The 17585-nt window shown below is 46.8% G+C and overlaps 1 protein-coding gene across 3 annotated transcripts in view; it reads left to right on the top strand.

Annotated features, from left to right (window-relative positions):
* Positions 1-17585, top strand: part of VSIG10 (V-set and immunoglobulin domain containing 10) — a 239837-nt gene that overhangs the window by 106748 nt on the left and 115504 nt on the right. For all 3 annotated transcript variants that reach the window (XM_085634496.1, XM_085634497.1, XM_085634498.1), the window contains exon 2: positions 1663-1950. In XM_085634496.1, the coding sequence (XP_085490622.1) occupies positions 1663-1950 (288 nt within the window). The remainder of the gene's footprint in view (positions 1-1662; positions 1951-17585) is intronic.

Below are 17585 nucleotides of genomic sequence, written 5' to 3'. Positions count from 1 at the left end.
CCACCAAGATTCAAAAAGAAATTATCTTAAATTTGTACTTTCTCCGGTCTTGCTCCAAGAATCTGGAACTCCCTACCTCCAGAGATCAGGTCCAATCCTTGCACAATATCTTTACCAAGAAACTTGTCAAACAGCTACTCTTGAACGAACTTTAACAGCATCAACTTGCTCTTATGCTCTTGTTTTGTTAATTTTCTGATTCTAATTGTAATACATGGATGCGCTTTATTGTCTGCTGGTATGTTAAACTGTTACCGTGCTCTAGGGCACCTCTGATACACCCAACTCTTAACTGGCTATGTTTCCCACTCTGTTGTAACCTCACTTACTGTCCCATTGAGTTTGTTACCCCTGTTTTTGCCATTTCTGTACAGTGCTCTAATACCTGTATGGGTCTTGTTCGAGCTTTATAAAACTTTTCAAATAAATAAATAATAACTGTGTGGCATTTAGCAAAAACTGCAATTTGCTGGCCTCACTAAATCACCAGCAAGTGGCTAATACCCCAGTATTGCCGGCTGTGTACCTTATTCCCATGTAGCTATGTTTGGATGTTTATACTATCACTGACCAGCATTGAAACTATGTTATTTTCTTTGTTTCTATGCAACTCTGACACCTACCCTGTAAAGCGCTCTGATACCCGCAATTGAGAAGCGTGGCTCAATGATTAGAGCGGCAGACCCTGATGCAGAGGTCTAGCCCGGGACCAGGGTTCAATTCCCCGCCTCGGCGGGTCTTGGGCTCAAATTCCACGGACCTGATAATTCTCGCCTCGATGCCATTCCAATCATGGAGTCCCACTCTGCAACTCTGGGCAATAGCTTGCTTAATCTCCACAACGGCCCCCACAACGCTAAGGATGCCTGGCCTCCACCTTGGGGGTGCCCAGGAGTGGACGCCTCACAGGGAAAGCCAGGATGGGTTCCACAGCGGTATTCGTACAAGCGCCTTGAGACCCTTGCGGGTGAGTAGTGCGCTATACAAGTATCAATTTCCAAGGGTCTGGTTCGCGCTATATAAAACTTTCGAATAAATAAATAAAGGTGATGTGTAATGCGGGTCCACTCCGTGCTTGTGCACTGTTCCCACGCTGAAGGTCGCCTCTCAAGGAGAATGTGGCTCTTCAGGTTTGGCTTCTTTTCAGGTATGGCTCCAAGCAGATGGGAGAATTGATGAAAGAATCCATGTTTTTAAAGATTTACTGGTTAGGAAGATTTACTCCTGCGAGCATTCGTACCTGGGCAAGGAATAACGCCACAACTGTAAGAGTATTTTTTAAATATGTGATCAAAACTCTCATCACTCAGTCTTCTGACCTTAAAAGAAAGGACGTGAGTTAGGAAAGAGATGTTAAATTAAAATGCTACTTTATGATTATTTAGTTATTGTTCAAAGGACCTGTGAATAGGTAAGGTGGAATGTTTTTCATTATGCCTTGTTGTTATCCAACTGTGTGTGGGTGATATTTTATATGTGATAGCGGATATCTGTTTAGTTAGAAGGAAAAATATCCGCAATTTGGTCATTTCTTGGTTTTATCTACTTTTGAAGGATTTGGAGTGAGTCTGTGTGGTTAGCCTTAGTGCAACTAAACAGCGGACAAATCTATCAACAAAGTGATCTGTTCAGCCATTAATTGACATTTGTCTCTTCCTCTAGGATCAAAAGTAGAGATAATCGTGGGAGAAGTTGGTGGAAATGTGACTCTGCCCTGTGGAAACGTGTCCCTTGGAACCGACAAGGTGGACTGGTTTAAAATCGGCAATGCTCATCCTGTCTTGTCTGTGTCCTGGCCTAAGTGGAATGTGCGCTTTGAGTGGGGAAATCAGAGCTCTCTGCAAATTAAGGAGCTTCGCCTAGAGGATGAAGGGAACTACACATGCGTGCTGGCTGATAGGACGGAGGACTCTGGAACCCCCCAGCCACAGATCCAGCTTCTTCTTACCTGTGAGTACGGTCAGCTTGGAGGTGATGAAGTCTGTGTGCTAATGTAGCTTTTCATAGAAATTCGAGGTGGGTATTGGGAGTGTTGGTATGGGCATGTTATTTCTGTGTGTGTGCGTTTGCAGTTTTTTTTCTCTTAATGCTGCCTCAATAGAACACTTGTAGTTGTAATCCTTTTGTTGCGACGCTTCCAGGAAGTGCTAGTCGCCTTAATACATTATTGACATGTTCATCATTTGTCTTTCGAGAGGAGTTTTTTAGGGCTCCCCAACTTGGAGTGGGAGAGAGCTGGAGAGTTAACGCACTATGTACAGGGGATCTTTGAGGCTTCATATTCCATGCAGGGTCTTGGAAAGGGACCCTTCTGAGCTGTCCACCATCCGCAAGAACTCTTCAAAGTGGGATGGCGGCACTTAGTCCAGCTGTAATACTGATTCCATTGCTTTGTCCCGGGGAGTTTGTGTGGGAATCCCTCGCACATACTGAAGCAATTTTGTTGAGTGATAACCAAAGTCAGAGCTTTGCGATGACTTGAAGGCAACGAACAAGGTACCTGCGGGGAGACAAAGCCTCACTTGTCCTCTGGTACCCCACCACATGTACCTAGCTAATAGGTATTACCTACTGAAGATGTATTACGCAACAAACTGTGCATTTATAGCTATGTAAATGGAAAAAGAGGATTTGTTAATAAATTAAAAAAATAAAAACACAATGATGCTCTTCCCTGCCCCTTGGCAGTGCCACCTTCCCCATGCAGTCCCACGACTTATCCCTAGCTCAAGCCAACTCGGGAGATCAGGTGCGCCTGCACAGGGGACTGAAGACGGTTCCTTTAGGGGATGTTGTCTCAAACTCTTAAACAGTGGTGGACAGATGAGGCCGGTGATTAGAGTCACAGAAAAACAACACCTGAGAAGGCACCTTCTTTCTATAGAGAATAAAAACGTTTTGCCATGGTGAACTGTAAAGAGTGGTTGTATGATAGAGGCACGCATGGTTAAACCACGCCTGCCTCTACCACGCAGCCGGAACCACAAATGAGTCTTAACCACGCATTCCTTTACCACGCATTTTCATGGGTAAGGTATGAATGTTCATGCTAAAAGGGCATGCGTGGCTAAGGTCGCCCCTACTCCGACCCTCCCTCAACGCACCCTAGGCTACAAACCCACTACCAGGCCCGAGGCCCAAAATCTTCCCACCCGACTCCCTCCCACCACCATGATGTCTCTAAAACTAACCCAACCCCTTCCATTGCCCTTAGGCCTAAAACCCTAACCCCTAATTTATAAACTACCCCGACCACCAAAAACTACCCCACCTTCTCCTAAGGCCTAAAAACTACCCCAACTACCTCTTACCCTCTGCGTGCCCTGAGGCCTAAAACCCTGACCCTGTACATACACTATTCCGACCCCATCCACCCCTGTGCTGTACCTAAAACTACCCCAACCCCTTCCACTGCCCTTGGGCCTAACACCCTAACCACTAATTTAAAAAAACTACCCTGCCCCCCGACCAGCCCTAAAAACTACCCCGACCCCTCCACCAGCCCTGAAAACTACCCTGACCCCCTAGCCCTGAAATCTACCCGACCCTTCTGGCATGAAAACTGCATGACCCCCCCCACCCTGAAAACTACCCCCAGCCCATACAAACCCAGCCCTAGCCCAACTTACCTCACCGTGTCCTCTGGCTCTCCTCCTGGCATCTTCCTGCTTCCGTCGAACAGCAGCTAGACCGCGCACTGCCTTAACCACGTATATTCATGGTTAAGGCAAGCGTGGTATCGCTTGCGTAGGTTTGAACACGCGGTTAGTGTCCGGTACAGCGCAGCACAAAGCAGCGGTGATTAACTTCCCACCAACAGATCTTGGCTTCCGGTCATGTTACACCTTTGTGACAATGAGCAGCCCTATTCACCAATTACTCGGGGGTACCTGCAATGTGCAAATTCTCCCAGGCTCACCGCGGAAACACCGACACTGCTCATACACCGGACAGCGAGGGACCGGTGTATAGCCAAGCCGCATATACTGGAGCACTCTACATGGGCAACGGTTGCTGGTAGGCAGCAATGCACTACTACTCTGAAATACGCTGGGAGCAGAAAAAGTGTCTAAAGACCCCCCTGCACAGTGCTGGGGTACGATAACTAAACGTCAAAAGCCCCTCGGATGGCAGTAACCGCAAAGCCTACACTCCTCTGTACGAGGGATGGGGGGGGTGGCTAACCTGTGCCAGCAAAGTTCTTTGCATAGCATGGTGAGTCGCCCGACTGGTATGTTGCTGTTTCTGCACCCGCCTTCCAGGTATATGATACAGTCAGAGCATCATACCAGCCACATGTCAGGGTTCTTGGCTTTGTACAGGTTGTTGGCCTAAGGTAAATAGACAGCACTATGCTTTGTATATAATGTTGGAATGCTTTCACTTACAGCCGCTGACACCATGACAATGTTGCTGCTCCTGAGTTTCAAACAGAGAGGGGAATCCACAGACCGGCCTTACATTGGCTATTGAAGATTCCTCTGCGGGGGGGAATAGATCCCTCCCTGCTCTGGGACACCAGAATAATGCTCTCTCTCGATGTCGATGGATATATTATGTGCAGCCCCGGGTTAAGTGGGATGAAAACACGGGGGGTGTTCATAAGGGGGCGTGGCCAATGTACTTGAAGGCGTGGCATGGCCATTACCGTGCCTTGTTCATATTCTCTGATAACACTGTATCGCACAGTGTTCTTTCAGGCCTGGTAATGGTAAAATGGTGCTGCAGCACCACCCGGAGGCCTACCTAGCTCGAGGCGCCAATGTTGTGCTCGACCCTTATGGAGGAGAACGAACTTGTGAGTTGTTCCTCCTGCTAAGCTGATAGTACTGGAGCACGAATATGGTGGAAAGCGGTGAATTCTTGCAACAATAAATGCCCTCGGACAGAGTCCAACCTATCGATGTGTCGAGGGACGGTAACTCGCTGGGATAGATTTGCCCGCCCCATACTCAGCTGCCCCTCCTTTCATTAAAAAGTGATTCTACCTGCCCCCGCCCTGATGGCCCAGGCTTTATTCATTATCCTTATGAGGACGCTGGACCTGCACAGTGCCAATGACCGTACCCCCGGACTGTAATTGAGACAAACTAAATTTAATCGGTATGGCAGGGGCGCCTATTCTCCAAGGAGCATGGATGATGAAATATGGCGAGGTAAAGACATGCAAGCCTGTGCTGCCCGCACAGTCGCTCGCTTTCCTCTCAAAAGTAATCCAGGTGCCTCTTGTGAAACCAACTGGAAAGTGTGCTGTTCTGCCTGGAATATGTGAATTCTCTATAGCGTGATCCAGCCCGAAGGAGCTCCGGGTGCCTCAATGAGCCATCCTGCTGTCCGCACATATCTGTGCCCAGGGACTGGCTGCAGGCTGGTCGCCTTAGTAGTATCGTCCCTAAACAAATCACTGGGCCTATTTAACTTGGGCATGCCCCGCAGTACCCCATGCCAGGTTCATGCGCCGTGCCTACGCCCATCCCGGGAGGGGGGTAGCTCCTCCACTCTACTAACTCACTGGGCCTAGCTGCCGCGGGCCTACGCAGCAGTGCCGCCCGTATCATGCGCCATGCCAGCGGCCTGACGGGAGGGGTGGGGGACCCGCATCGCAGACCCCTCCCCTCTGCCCAATGCCAGCAGGCCACGATAGTGATGGGATGCCCGGGCCTGAAGCCCACACCCCTCCTCCAATGTTGGATGCCTGGCTCCACCTGTAGGAAGGCCCATCATCCTCGCGTCCGGCCTGCCCACCCTGGATCCCACCGCACAACGTAACCAGGACCCTGCCCAGGTAATAACCATGATTGCCCGCGGTGCCCCACATATGGCCAACAAACCCTCTGACCGACTTTGTCTCCCCACTCTGCCCGTAGCCCAAGGGGGGCGGTCATGGAAAGGGGGACCAGGCCGTGCCGGTGAAGGCAGACCCCGGTGACACGGCCGCAAACTCGACCTCGTCGGGCAAAACCGCCAGACCCCCCTCTCGCTCACATTCCAGGATATTGGCTAAGTCTCAGCAAATCTGGTCCGCGGATACGGGGGGCAGCAGGACACCATAGATGTAAAGCAGCACTGGGGAGATCCCAGCCAGTGCCGAGCAACCTCAATCCTGCTAGGCTCGGCCCGGACTCCCCGCCTCAGTGTGGGCCGGCTCGGTCGCCATACCACGGCAGCACTTACAAGCAGCAGCTGCGCGGCCGTGAGGGGTGGGGGGCGGCACACGGACTGCATGGCCGAGCCCTTCGAGGTCTCCCGCATGCCCACTACCAACACGCCCAAACACGACCCCCGGGGCAGACCGGGGCGCCGCGCACCAAGGCGGGGCAAGTCTGCGGATGGCAATGCATCCCCGCATGCAGGCTGGCCCGAAGCAAAACCGGCTGCGTGCCCTGGCCGGAGCTGCATCCTGCTGCCCCCCTGTACCCGGCAGCCTCCAGCCGAGGCTAGACCGCCCGCCAAAATCACCCGAAAGGGGTGATACGGCTTGGGGTGGGGGGGGGCGCAAGGCCTGCACTTACCTCCGAACGGGTCTGCTCCAGATCGAGGGGGTAGAGGCGGCGTGTCTAGGGCTCGACGCTGACGGCTTCTCATTGAGGGTGAAACGCTTGTTCGCCACTGGGACCAACAGTGCCACCGATTTACCGCAATACGACCTTAGCACTTCCGGGTGAGTACCACGCGCACCACAGAGACTTGTCCGTAGTGAAACGAAGACCTGCGGCGTGTCCAGGGCGTAAAAAGAGGAAGGTCAGAGGGTGGGGGGAGGCCTATATACCCCCCCCCTCGTTCCTCGTGCCCCGGAAGTGACGCGCCCTGCGTGCCGAAGCCACTGGCTGCTAGGAGTGGGGGGGACCCCTCCCCGAGGTGCCCCCTAGCAGAAGGGGGGTGGGCTGGTGCCTAGCTGGCACTAGAGGCCAGCCCTTCTAGGGCGCCCTGCGGGCACCAGGACAACCGCATTTCCAGTGCATAATGAAAGCCAAAAATCAGTTCTTGGTGAAAGAAGCCCAAAAAAGTAAATTTCTCTTGATGGACTACAAACAAAACTTCTGATCTTCATGTGTAGGAGACCCTGGCAGGGTGGACTCTGAGGAATACACTGCATGTTTTCAGGTGCTGCCGTCACGGATAAGCACCTGGTAAGGGTGGTGGGGCGCGGTCCGGGGGAGTCGACTGACGACAGGATAGGTAAGATAAAATAAATAAAAGCCACTTACATTTCGCTTGCCGCATCGGTGTGTCGGCAATGCGGCGAGCGCAAGGTAATTGGTTTTATTTATTTTTTATTACATTTTACCTATCCTGTCGTCTTTCGACTCCCCGCCCCCCCCCCCTCCCCCCCCCCCCGCCCCACTGCTCTTACCTGTGCCGGCCGTGCATGCTTTCTTTCTGTTGACATTGGACGATTTTGATAAGTCATCGTTTTACGCAGTTTAAAGAAACTTCCCGCTCTGTGAGCAGAAATCATGATTGATGGAATCTCAGCACAGGGACAGCCTCCAGGTCGGCATAGAGTTCTGTCTGAGTGTCTATTTAGGGCTCTGTCCCCTGAATAGTGCCTGGCCTGTCCCACCACAGCTAATTATAGGAGGCCAGAACTGTAATCTTTTATTATTTATGTCTGCTATGTTGAGCACAGTGGAATCGTGTGTCAATCTGGGCTTGCAGTAAGTCACCTATCGCTTTTCATGGCATCTAGCATACAGAGAGCACAGAGAGAGATACATCCCAATGTCAAATTAAAAGGCACAATTTAGGCCTGAATTTGCAGGGGCAACATGCATCAGTATCAACAGAGACCACTAGCAGTCAAGCACTCATGTCATTTGACTCCCCCGTAACGCTATTAAACATGCAGAAGCCACTCGGGGTTATCACTCTCTTCTTTTTAATATTTATGTTATTGATGATGGCCTTATCTAGCATCTGGATAGTCTAGATGAACCCTCCTGGTGCGTGCAGTTAGGCTATAAGTTCTACATGAGCATGTATACATGAGCTGGTGAATTCAGGTTGCATGCAAGGCCCAGCTCACAGCAATGACAGGGAAACAGTCTCTCTCTTTTTATTCTGCTACAACAGAGAAAAGAAGTAGGTGGGCTACGAATGAATTATATTGTGGGCCTGGGAGCTCATCCAGCACAGAGTAGATGCAGACACAGAATCTCATCAATAATAATAGCCTCTGACATCACAGCTGTTCTGCGAAGGAAAGGGCTTGGGCACTCCTTTCCTCCATTTGCGGAACATCCAACTTGCACATTAAATTAAATGGATCCAGATGAACAATGTTTTCTGTCTACATAGCACCTTAATCACTCTCCTCAAGAAGAGGAGCATCATTCCCTGTTTGCTCTATGTCAGCGATAACGACATTGGGGACTTTCCTCAGCACCTGGAAAGGGTACACACTCAATGTTCATAGGTCCGTTCAATATAACAGACGTGAAGGCTGATGATCCGCATGAGAATACTATATGCGAGCCTGATGTATAGTACTATGATGTTCTTCATGCACTATTGGAGTTACTTGAAATTTGGTGAAATTTGGTAAAAAGAATTGCCAACGTTTGAAACAATTTCCATAAGGAAGATCGCCAGTGTCTTATGGTTACCATGGCCAACTTGAAAAAAGTGAAGCCAAACCATGTAATGAAATTTTACACAAAGTAAGCAATTCATGTACAAACCGAGAGATATGAAAAGTGATAATAGCAAAGGGTAAATATAAGCTAAAAAAATGCATGACTTTTTTTATGCTCTATAAAGAACAAAATCATGTTATGTCCCTAGGAAAACACACAGGCAGGCTGGCGGGGAACAATAATTTTGTGTAGCCCTTCAGACCTTTGTTTCCACAGTAGGGACACCAGTTTCACTGCAAGTGGGCTCCTGGTGAAACACTCCATTTACAATGCACATAGTCTCCATGTTGCACACAAATCTACTGTGCCATGGTCTCACTGCGCCCCAACACATCATGGAGGTAGAACCCAGTTATAGTAGGCAATATCTGTGCCTAAACTATGATCAGCTGCTACCAACCATCAGTCACCTCCTAGCCGGGTATCAAAGGGTAGTATCTTCCCCTAAAACTACAGCATCCTTAAAGTCAGAGCCTGAACAGAAAGCCCTTCAAACATGGACCTCCACAGTTTATCTAAAGCTTCGCCCCAACACAGACCAAGTGTGTTCTCTTTATTGGAGAAATCCTCAAGCGCATCATTAAGGATTTGTTCAACAATATAAACTTATAAAGCTTCATCCAAGCCTTTCATCCTCTGCTAAATCTAAGGGCTTCCTCATTGACCCTTCTCTATCCCCCAAGGATCATATCAAGAACAAATCTCAAACAAGATGATTCCATCTTACATTATTATGCAAAACTAAGCCAATTCTTCCTCATGGGAACTTCCTGGCAAAGACCTCCAAATATTACACATTGACAGAGTCACACTTTGCTTACTGGTCTCCAAAGTCCTCAGTGAAATCTCTGCAGTTCGCCCATGAGTGAATGATGTGCCATCCACAGAAGTCACAGCTCCCCCAAACCACCTTGTTATTACCAGTCTGTAGGATTTGGCCATGAGTGTAGGGGGTGCAAACCAAGAAAAGCTCACCTTCCAAGAGCTATCTATTAGATATATCAATGTTGGAATACACATCAATCAATCAATCGGGGGATTATGAAGCGCGCTACTCAACTGTGAGGGTCTCAAGGCGCTAGGGGGGCGAGGTGGAGGGTGCAGCTCCGGATCAGTCGAAGAGCCAGGTCTTGAGGTACTCTGCCACAGCGAGGTCGGCGGAGCGGAGGTTCCTTTTGGGTACGTGGAAGGAGACTCTTTTGTTGAGGTATTTGGGTCTGATATTGTGGAGGGATTTGTAGGCATGGGTGAGTAGCTTGAAGGTTACTCTCTTCTCAATGGGGAGCCAGTGGAGGTCTCATAGGTGGTGGGCCATGTGCTCGTTGGGTTCTGGGGATGAGTCTGGCTGCGGTGTTCTGAATGGTTTGGAGCTTGTGTAGCAGGGTTTTGTTGATTCCGGTGTAGATTGGTAAATGGGTGCACTAGAGTAGTATCTTGGCGTCCCTCAGTGGGTCAGATCAGGAAATGGAAAAATTACTAAAGGAAACTGGAGGAGGTCAGGGTGAAATTTCAGGAAGGCTATACCTAAGCTCTTCCTAGCCCTAGCAGGCCCCTTAACCAGATGCCCCAGTTTGGACAGTCTAAAAAGAGTGACACAATAAGCTAGAAACTGGGAGGGATAATGGTGGGCAAGGTTGCAGGCACATGACCCAGAAGGATGTCATTCAGAGGCAAATGCTGAAGAGTAAGAACTCTGCGTAGTTCGGTGCAGGCAGAGGTGAAGGACAGTAGAGAAGGCATAAAAGGTATTGTTGAGTGCCAAGGGGGAGCAAGAGAGGAAATTACGCAGGTAGTAGCTAAGGCAGAAAGGTAAATGCCCCATCCAACAAGAATACAAAAAACTAAATGCAAATAAACAAAGGCAACATTTACACACGTGTTGATAGTCAGCGCTGAAATATTTTGAACCAGACAATATGGGCTACATTTTTTATGTTCACGTCTTGTTTTGCCAATCTGCAGTTTCATAGAACCAAACAGTGGCGCCTTCTTTAATTATATACATTCTTTCCACTAGGAACACTTCATGTTTTTCCAGTTCTGTGTTTTTCCGGTTCGCTTTTTCGTTGAGAAATCCTTTCTGTGTGAACTCAACAAAAAACAAACTTGTTAAAACCGGTTCTGGCAACCTGTTTTCATCAAACTGGTTTCAATGAATGTTTCAACTTGAATGGCATTCTCCAGGTTGTCAGAACTGTTCTGCGCCTTTAGAGCCTCCTGTTTGTTCTTGTGTTCTTGAATGAATGTTCTTCCTCTTCCTATTTACCCACCCACCCTCTACTCCTGATGTGACTTTTCATTCTGTCTCTATATAGGAGGATCTTCCCCTTTATCTCCCATTTTTGGGCGAAGGGACCCGAGCTTTCACTCCACAGACCATGACCCCACATTGTACACACATGAAGGAAGCTCTTGCAACTACTTTTCCCAGGTTCTTAAAACCCGTCTGTCTCCTATCAAATTTTATTTTCACCTCTCTTTTCCTTCATTTTCAAGTCTTCTGATTACTTTGCTTGTTTTTCTTTTACATCTTGTATGAGTTCTCATCTGTTTCTGCTTTCTCTTTTTAGGTCCTCTTCTGCTTTTTCCATCCGGGTCACGGAAGACAGTTGAAAAAACTTCTATAACTCTTTCAATTTAAGTAATTATTATTACAGTTCCTAATATTTTAGGAATTTTAAGATATTTGTAATATATTTTATAATATACCGGATCCAGGATTATAACCCAAGCCTGATATATTTTTTCACATCATTTTTAAGAATTTCCTGGAAATGGCTTTTTCTCGTAAAGGTGGTTTCCGAAAATCATGTTTCATCACCCTGGTTACGTTAGGCTGGTGTTCTCCATTTTTGCAATTTTCCCTATGTTTGTCTGGTGTTTGACATGGCACAAGAGGTGTCACCACGAGTACATTTTCTACCAACTATAATAGGAATTCTAGTGCCCGTGTGTGCAAGAATAAATGGTTTGAGGTATGCATAGTGACATTAAAGGGGGCATTCCGATGATAAGATGCAAACATGCTATTGCATTCTATGGGTACAGAAGTGGTCGCATTTTCAGAAGTCTTCATGATGCAATAAGTGGGCCTGGAAATGCCGAATAGACCTAGGCCTTAAACCCACTTTATTTTTTTGTGTGAAAAAATATAGAAAAATCTATTTCTGCGGAAAACGGAGATCACACGCAGCCAATAGTTTGTTTTGTAGTGGGTTTGTGAGAGATATTATTAAAATACGAATTTTCAGTTGTTCATGAAACCCACACTGCCTAAAACGCTGGACATGGTAGAAGGGTAGGAAATGTAGACTAAGTGTCTTAATATGACATTGGCGGTCTCCGAGCGGTGCTGCCACCCCGCTGTTCCGCTCCGCGACTGACAAAGCTATGAAAAACACCCTTCAGTGTACCATTTTAAAGTCTCTGGCAGTTCTTTGGCGGTCTCACGGAAGGCACCTCAATGGGAGCACCAAAGGCAGTTCTTGGAGGGCATGGACTGTTTAGTCCATGCCCAGCAGGAACTTGGGGTGCCTGCAGACAAGTGGACACAACATGTGCCTCCCCCTGCATGCACCCCATGGCGCAGAGGCACAAGGGGCCCTGTAGGGCACCCTTTGTTTCCTCACCGCCACACTTTCATGGCAGTCGCACTGCCATTAAAAGTATGGTGGGGAGGAAACTTGTAATATGCTAGGCAGGGCCACAGCAGCTCCACCAAGCATATTGTGGCCTCCAGACCGCCACAACACTGCCAGGGATCTCTGAACCTAGTGGTTGCGGCAGTGCTAATGCGGCCCGACCACCCAAGTTGTAATGGGGTGGTCAGACTGACGTTGTGGCTGTGCCCACACCGCCACCATGGCTAAGTCGGTCCAATCATAAAAAGGCCCTAAATGTGAACACCTTGAAGACCAGGCACCGTGTGAGCATGCATTCTGTGTCTCAAATGGTGTAACACTGCAGTTAAAGCAGATTACATGTTTAACCCTGTGAAGAAAGCTTTAGTCAATGAGTTCTAAGGCATTACAGAGAACAGACTGGTTTCTGGATGCCAAGGGGTGACTTCTATGATCAAGAGATAATATTTGTGCTTACTGTTAGCCAGAATCGACCAGAGGGCAGGGGGTTCACTGACATTACATCTAAGCCATAAATATTGTGCTACCGCATTATCATGTCAAAAATACTGATCACAAAAATATTGTTTTTCTATACATATAAAGGTAATTACAAAATATTGAAAAAATATCGTTTTACACTTGTATCATAAAAATATATACATAAATATTGATTATTTATATATAATATATATATATATATATATTCACTGAAAAAACCATAGGTTTCACACATGTTATAGTTAGCGGAAATTTTACTGATAAAAAACCAATGAAATTCCCCCGTTATAGTTACTGTAGGCAACTATAACTCAAGTGACCGCAATCCTCTGCTGATGCTAATACTGTATTTAGACACTTATTTGCCCATGTCTTCTTCCATACATTTTTAGCTATACATATATTACAAATATTTTTTTTTCATAAAGACACATATGTCATCAGCAGAAGATTGCGGTCGCGTGAGTTATAGTTGCCTACAGTAACTATAACGGGGGAATTTCATTGGTTTTTTTATCAGTAAAATTTCCGCTAACTATAACATGTGTGAAACCTATGGTTTTTTCAGTGAATTTGCAAGGTTTTTTAAATGCTAATTCCTAACTATAACGTATGTGAAACCTATGGTTTTTTCAGTGAATTTGTACGTTTTTTTAAATGCTAAGTTACTTTACGCCATTCGTGGCGTGCGCGCCCACTTAACGCAGTTCGTTCCGTGCGCGCACGGTGCGCGCACAGAAAGCACGCGGTGCGCTTCGCGCACCGCGCGTCCACTTTACGCAGTTAGTGCCGTGCACGCACGGTGGGCACGCGGTGCGCTACGCGCACCGCGTGCCCACGTTACGCTAGATGGGCCATGTACGCACGATGCGCTTCGCGCACCGTGCGCACATGGAGGACATATGATGCACTTCGTTTTGAAAGGTAATATTTTAATTTTTCGTAATTTTTATAAGCCTTCGGGCACCATTTGCACACGGGGTGGAGAGAGTGTGGATAATTTTTTTTTTTATTATTTTTTTTTTAAATAATATATTTTTTTTAAATATTATAGTTTATCTCATGAAAAATAAGCCATGCACAATTGGGGGCCTTCGGCCACCAATTGCACACGGGGTGGGGAGAGTGTCGATAATTTTTTTTTTTTTAGAATTTTTTACCGTACGCGTACGGTAAGCTTAATCGGCGAAATTAGCGAAAAAATAACAATTCCGTTTTTGCCCTTGAGGGATCTTTGGGGAGTCCCTCAACATGGCTATGTGTGTGGGAGCTGTCTAAACAGCCCCTTTACATGTTTTTGTCCTTTATATTTTAAACATCACTCTCAGTGCGAGAGAGAAAATGGCGGCCGCCGCTTCCTGGTTTCGGCCGATTCGAATGTTTACTAAGATCTAAGAGCCAATCAGAATCGCGCTCGCGCACGCCACCGTACGCGTACGGTAAGCGTACCATAAGCGCACCGTAAGCTGGCTCAGATATATATATTGATTTAAAGGCTATTTTCTCAGAATCTACTGAACAGATTTACACCAAACCTACAAAAGGCACTTCCTTGACCTGAGGACTACCTCTCTGCCAAATTTCTAGTAATTCTGTTCAGCCGTTCGGGCTGTAGCCCTGTCTAAAGGTCCTATGGAAAAATGCATGGGAAAAACGCGTTTTGGGACCCCCCTTTTATCTCAGCCCCCGCTTGACGAATCCCCCCGAGACTTTCAGGGTAGGAGCGGAGCGTAGCGCCCCACCTATTTTGAAAAATTCGCGAGGATTCGTCGACCGGCGCCAAAGTTATTCAAAATAGAATGTTGCGGATTTCCTATGGAAACGTGGTCCTAACTATAACTACCTACTGGCGACCGCCAGTAGGTAATATAGTAAATATTTTAACTTGTAACATTAATATAATGGTATTAAATATGTTTTAGTAATTAAGGCTAAAAATGGACATATTCCTATTAAAATACACACATATATGCATGTGTGTATGTTTATGTACACATATAATGTAAAACTATAATTATAAATATTAATTTTAATTTATATTATGATTTCTATGTACTTTTTAAATGTAATATAACAAGTGTATATGTATCTTTATTTATATATTAAAAAAATATATATACTATAACAAACTGGAAACAACTTTTAAAACATTGCCACTTTAATTATCCATAAAAATTAACAATAGAAGAAATGATTTACTAAAAATATCTTTAAAATAACATACATTTTTTAATATAAACATTTTAAATTAAATACACAAACAAATAATTATAAAATTTTAGAAATTATAAATATACCATTCCCACTCCAGTCGGTGCAACAGGAGGGAAAGTATGGGACTCAGGAGGGGTAATATTTACTATTCCCACTCCAGTCAGTGCAACAGTAGGGTAGTGTTGGACTAGAGCGGGTTAAAGGTTACCATTTCCACTCCAATCTGTGCAACAGTAGGGAAAGTACTTCACTTCCTCACACATACCATATTTTAACACATGTATTAATTGAACAAAAATATAAACTATTCATATAAAAATCACATATAACAAAAATAATTACACAATTTACATAATTATCAATTAAAAATGAGTAATAATTATTTCATAATTATGGATCCATTATTACTTAATTGGCTTCCCACCCTATGCTCCTACAAACCCAACAACCTGCACATAAAATATAACTTCAAAAAATATGCATACAAATTACATAAATATCAATTAAGTAATTAACATTAATTACAAATTATTTATTGATTAATTATGCCTAATATACTTCCCACTCTTTACCCCTATAAACCTCACGACTCACTACGATAATATAAATTGCAATTACATTAAAATGATAATTAACTTAAAATTACAAACTATATTTAAAAACATTAACAATTATACAAGCAATATATAACATATACAATTACAATATTATTTAAAACACATAAAATAATTAAACAATATTTTTTACAACTATAATATTGTTAATATTAACAAAGATATTCTTGAAAAAGATATTACCTACCTTAAAAAACTGTATTTTTTCAACGATATTCCTGCATCACAATATTTCTGCGACGTGATATTAAAAACTCAATATTAGGGGGAGGAGCCTAGCGCGCAACCAAGATGGCCGCGTAGGCTTGTGGCTACCGAGGGCCTCCGCAACCTCCCACGTCTATCCTGTCATAATCCTGATTTTTTCGATGGGCTTCTGTTTATGATCTTGCGCTAAGGTGCCACTCGTTTTCCGAATCGAAATTGGACTCCGGGAACATGTTTTTTGGCGATCTGAAGTTTGCGACCTTCTCCGGCCTTGGTGCCCAACTCGGGTTGGTGAGGTGCCCGGCTGCGAATTGAACAACAGCGGCATGCCAGGCTGGGCCTGCCCCGGACCCCGTGCTTTCACTTTCGGTTTCGAGTTGAGCTACTGAAACTGATGCGTGGGACATTGGGAGAGCTGCGCAGGGTACGGAGTGCAAGGCCTAGTCTTGAGCTGTAAACGGGCCTCGTTCAGTTGGCGGCCCGGATCTCCTGGCCTGCCTCCGGGTGCTGGAGGGTGCTGACGTTGCTGATCGCTGACGATGATGGCGAGAGTGGACGGCGACAAACTGAAACCCAAATCTACCCGGAGGGGAGCCTATTCCCAGGCCAACAATATGGACCGCTATGCACAGCCAAAGGTATCCCCTAGTGGATCGCGTAAATCGCCTGAGCCGCCCAAGGAGGCCTCGGGCGCATCATCCGAATTGACCCTGTTGGATGTCATGGGGGCCATTGAGGAGATGAAGGTGACTGTGAACCAGCAATTGGATACTCTGGCTAACAAATTGGACTCGGTGCTTATCGATGTCACCTTGGTCAGAGCGGACCTGTCGAAAACCAATGACCGGGTCGACTCATTGACCCAAGCAGCATCGAACCTAACGGTAGATGTGGCCGCCTTGCAGACGACGGTGCGGCGGTTGCAGCTCGCCAGTGACCTGACCGATCGTCGCCTTGAGGACTCCGAAGGCAGGGCCAGACGGAACAACGTCCGCATTATCGGCGTGCCCGAACGGTCGGAGGAGTCTGCTGTGGATCTTTTTGTGGAGGATCTGGTGGTGACTCATCTAGCACCCAAAGGGCTGTGCAAGTTCTTTGCTGTGGAACGGGCCCTCAGGATTCCGGGGGGTGCGCCCAAGGTGGGTGCCCCCCCACGGCCTATCATTGCCCGACTTTTTAATTTTCGGGATAGAGACGCTATCCTGCAGGCGTCGAGGGTGGCTGGGCCACTACGATTTGAGAACTCTAATGTTAGCTTTTACCCAGACTTTACACAAGCGGTTCAAAAGCAACGGATGGGGTTCTCGGCCATCAAACGGCGCTTGAGAGACATGGAGTTCAAGTATGCGATGCTGTTCCCGGCTAGGCTGCGGGTCGAGTTGGATGGTTGCTCCCACTTCTTCGACCGGCCGGAGGCGGTGGTAGAGTGGCTGGATGCCCTGCCCAAGAGTCGGGATCGGGAGGGTCGGATGACGGAGAGCGGAGAGGGTTTGACGGAGTAGGACTGGAACTGTGATCCTGGTGATGGACGGTATTGGGAACGCTGTGCACCTGTGGCTGCACTGGCCTCCAGTTTGTAACGTTTTGCCCTGTGGTATTTGGAGGTTGTGGGGGGCTTGCTGGGGCCCTTTCCTCCTTCTGGGGTTTTTTCTTGTCTTTTCTCATATTGGGGCGACAGGCACACTGCATGTTGGGTGGGCTGTTCGGGCTCACGCAGGGGTGCAGGGAGGGGGGAGTTTTGTTGGGGTTGATGGGGGGGGTTGGCATTTGTTTGTTTGTTTCACAAGGCGGGG

This window comes from Triturus cristatus, chromosome 11 (genome assembly GCF_964204655.1).
Source record: "Triturus cristatus chromosome 11, aTriCri1.1, whole genome shotgun sequence".
Lineage (NCBI taxonomy): Eukaryota > Metazoa > Chordata > Amphibia > Caudata > Salamandridae > Triturus > Triturus cristatus.
This window is presented reverse-complemented; position numbering and strand designations above follow the sequence as displayed.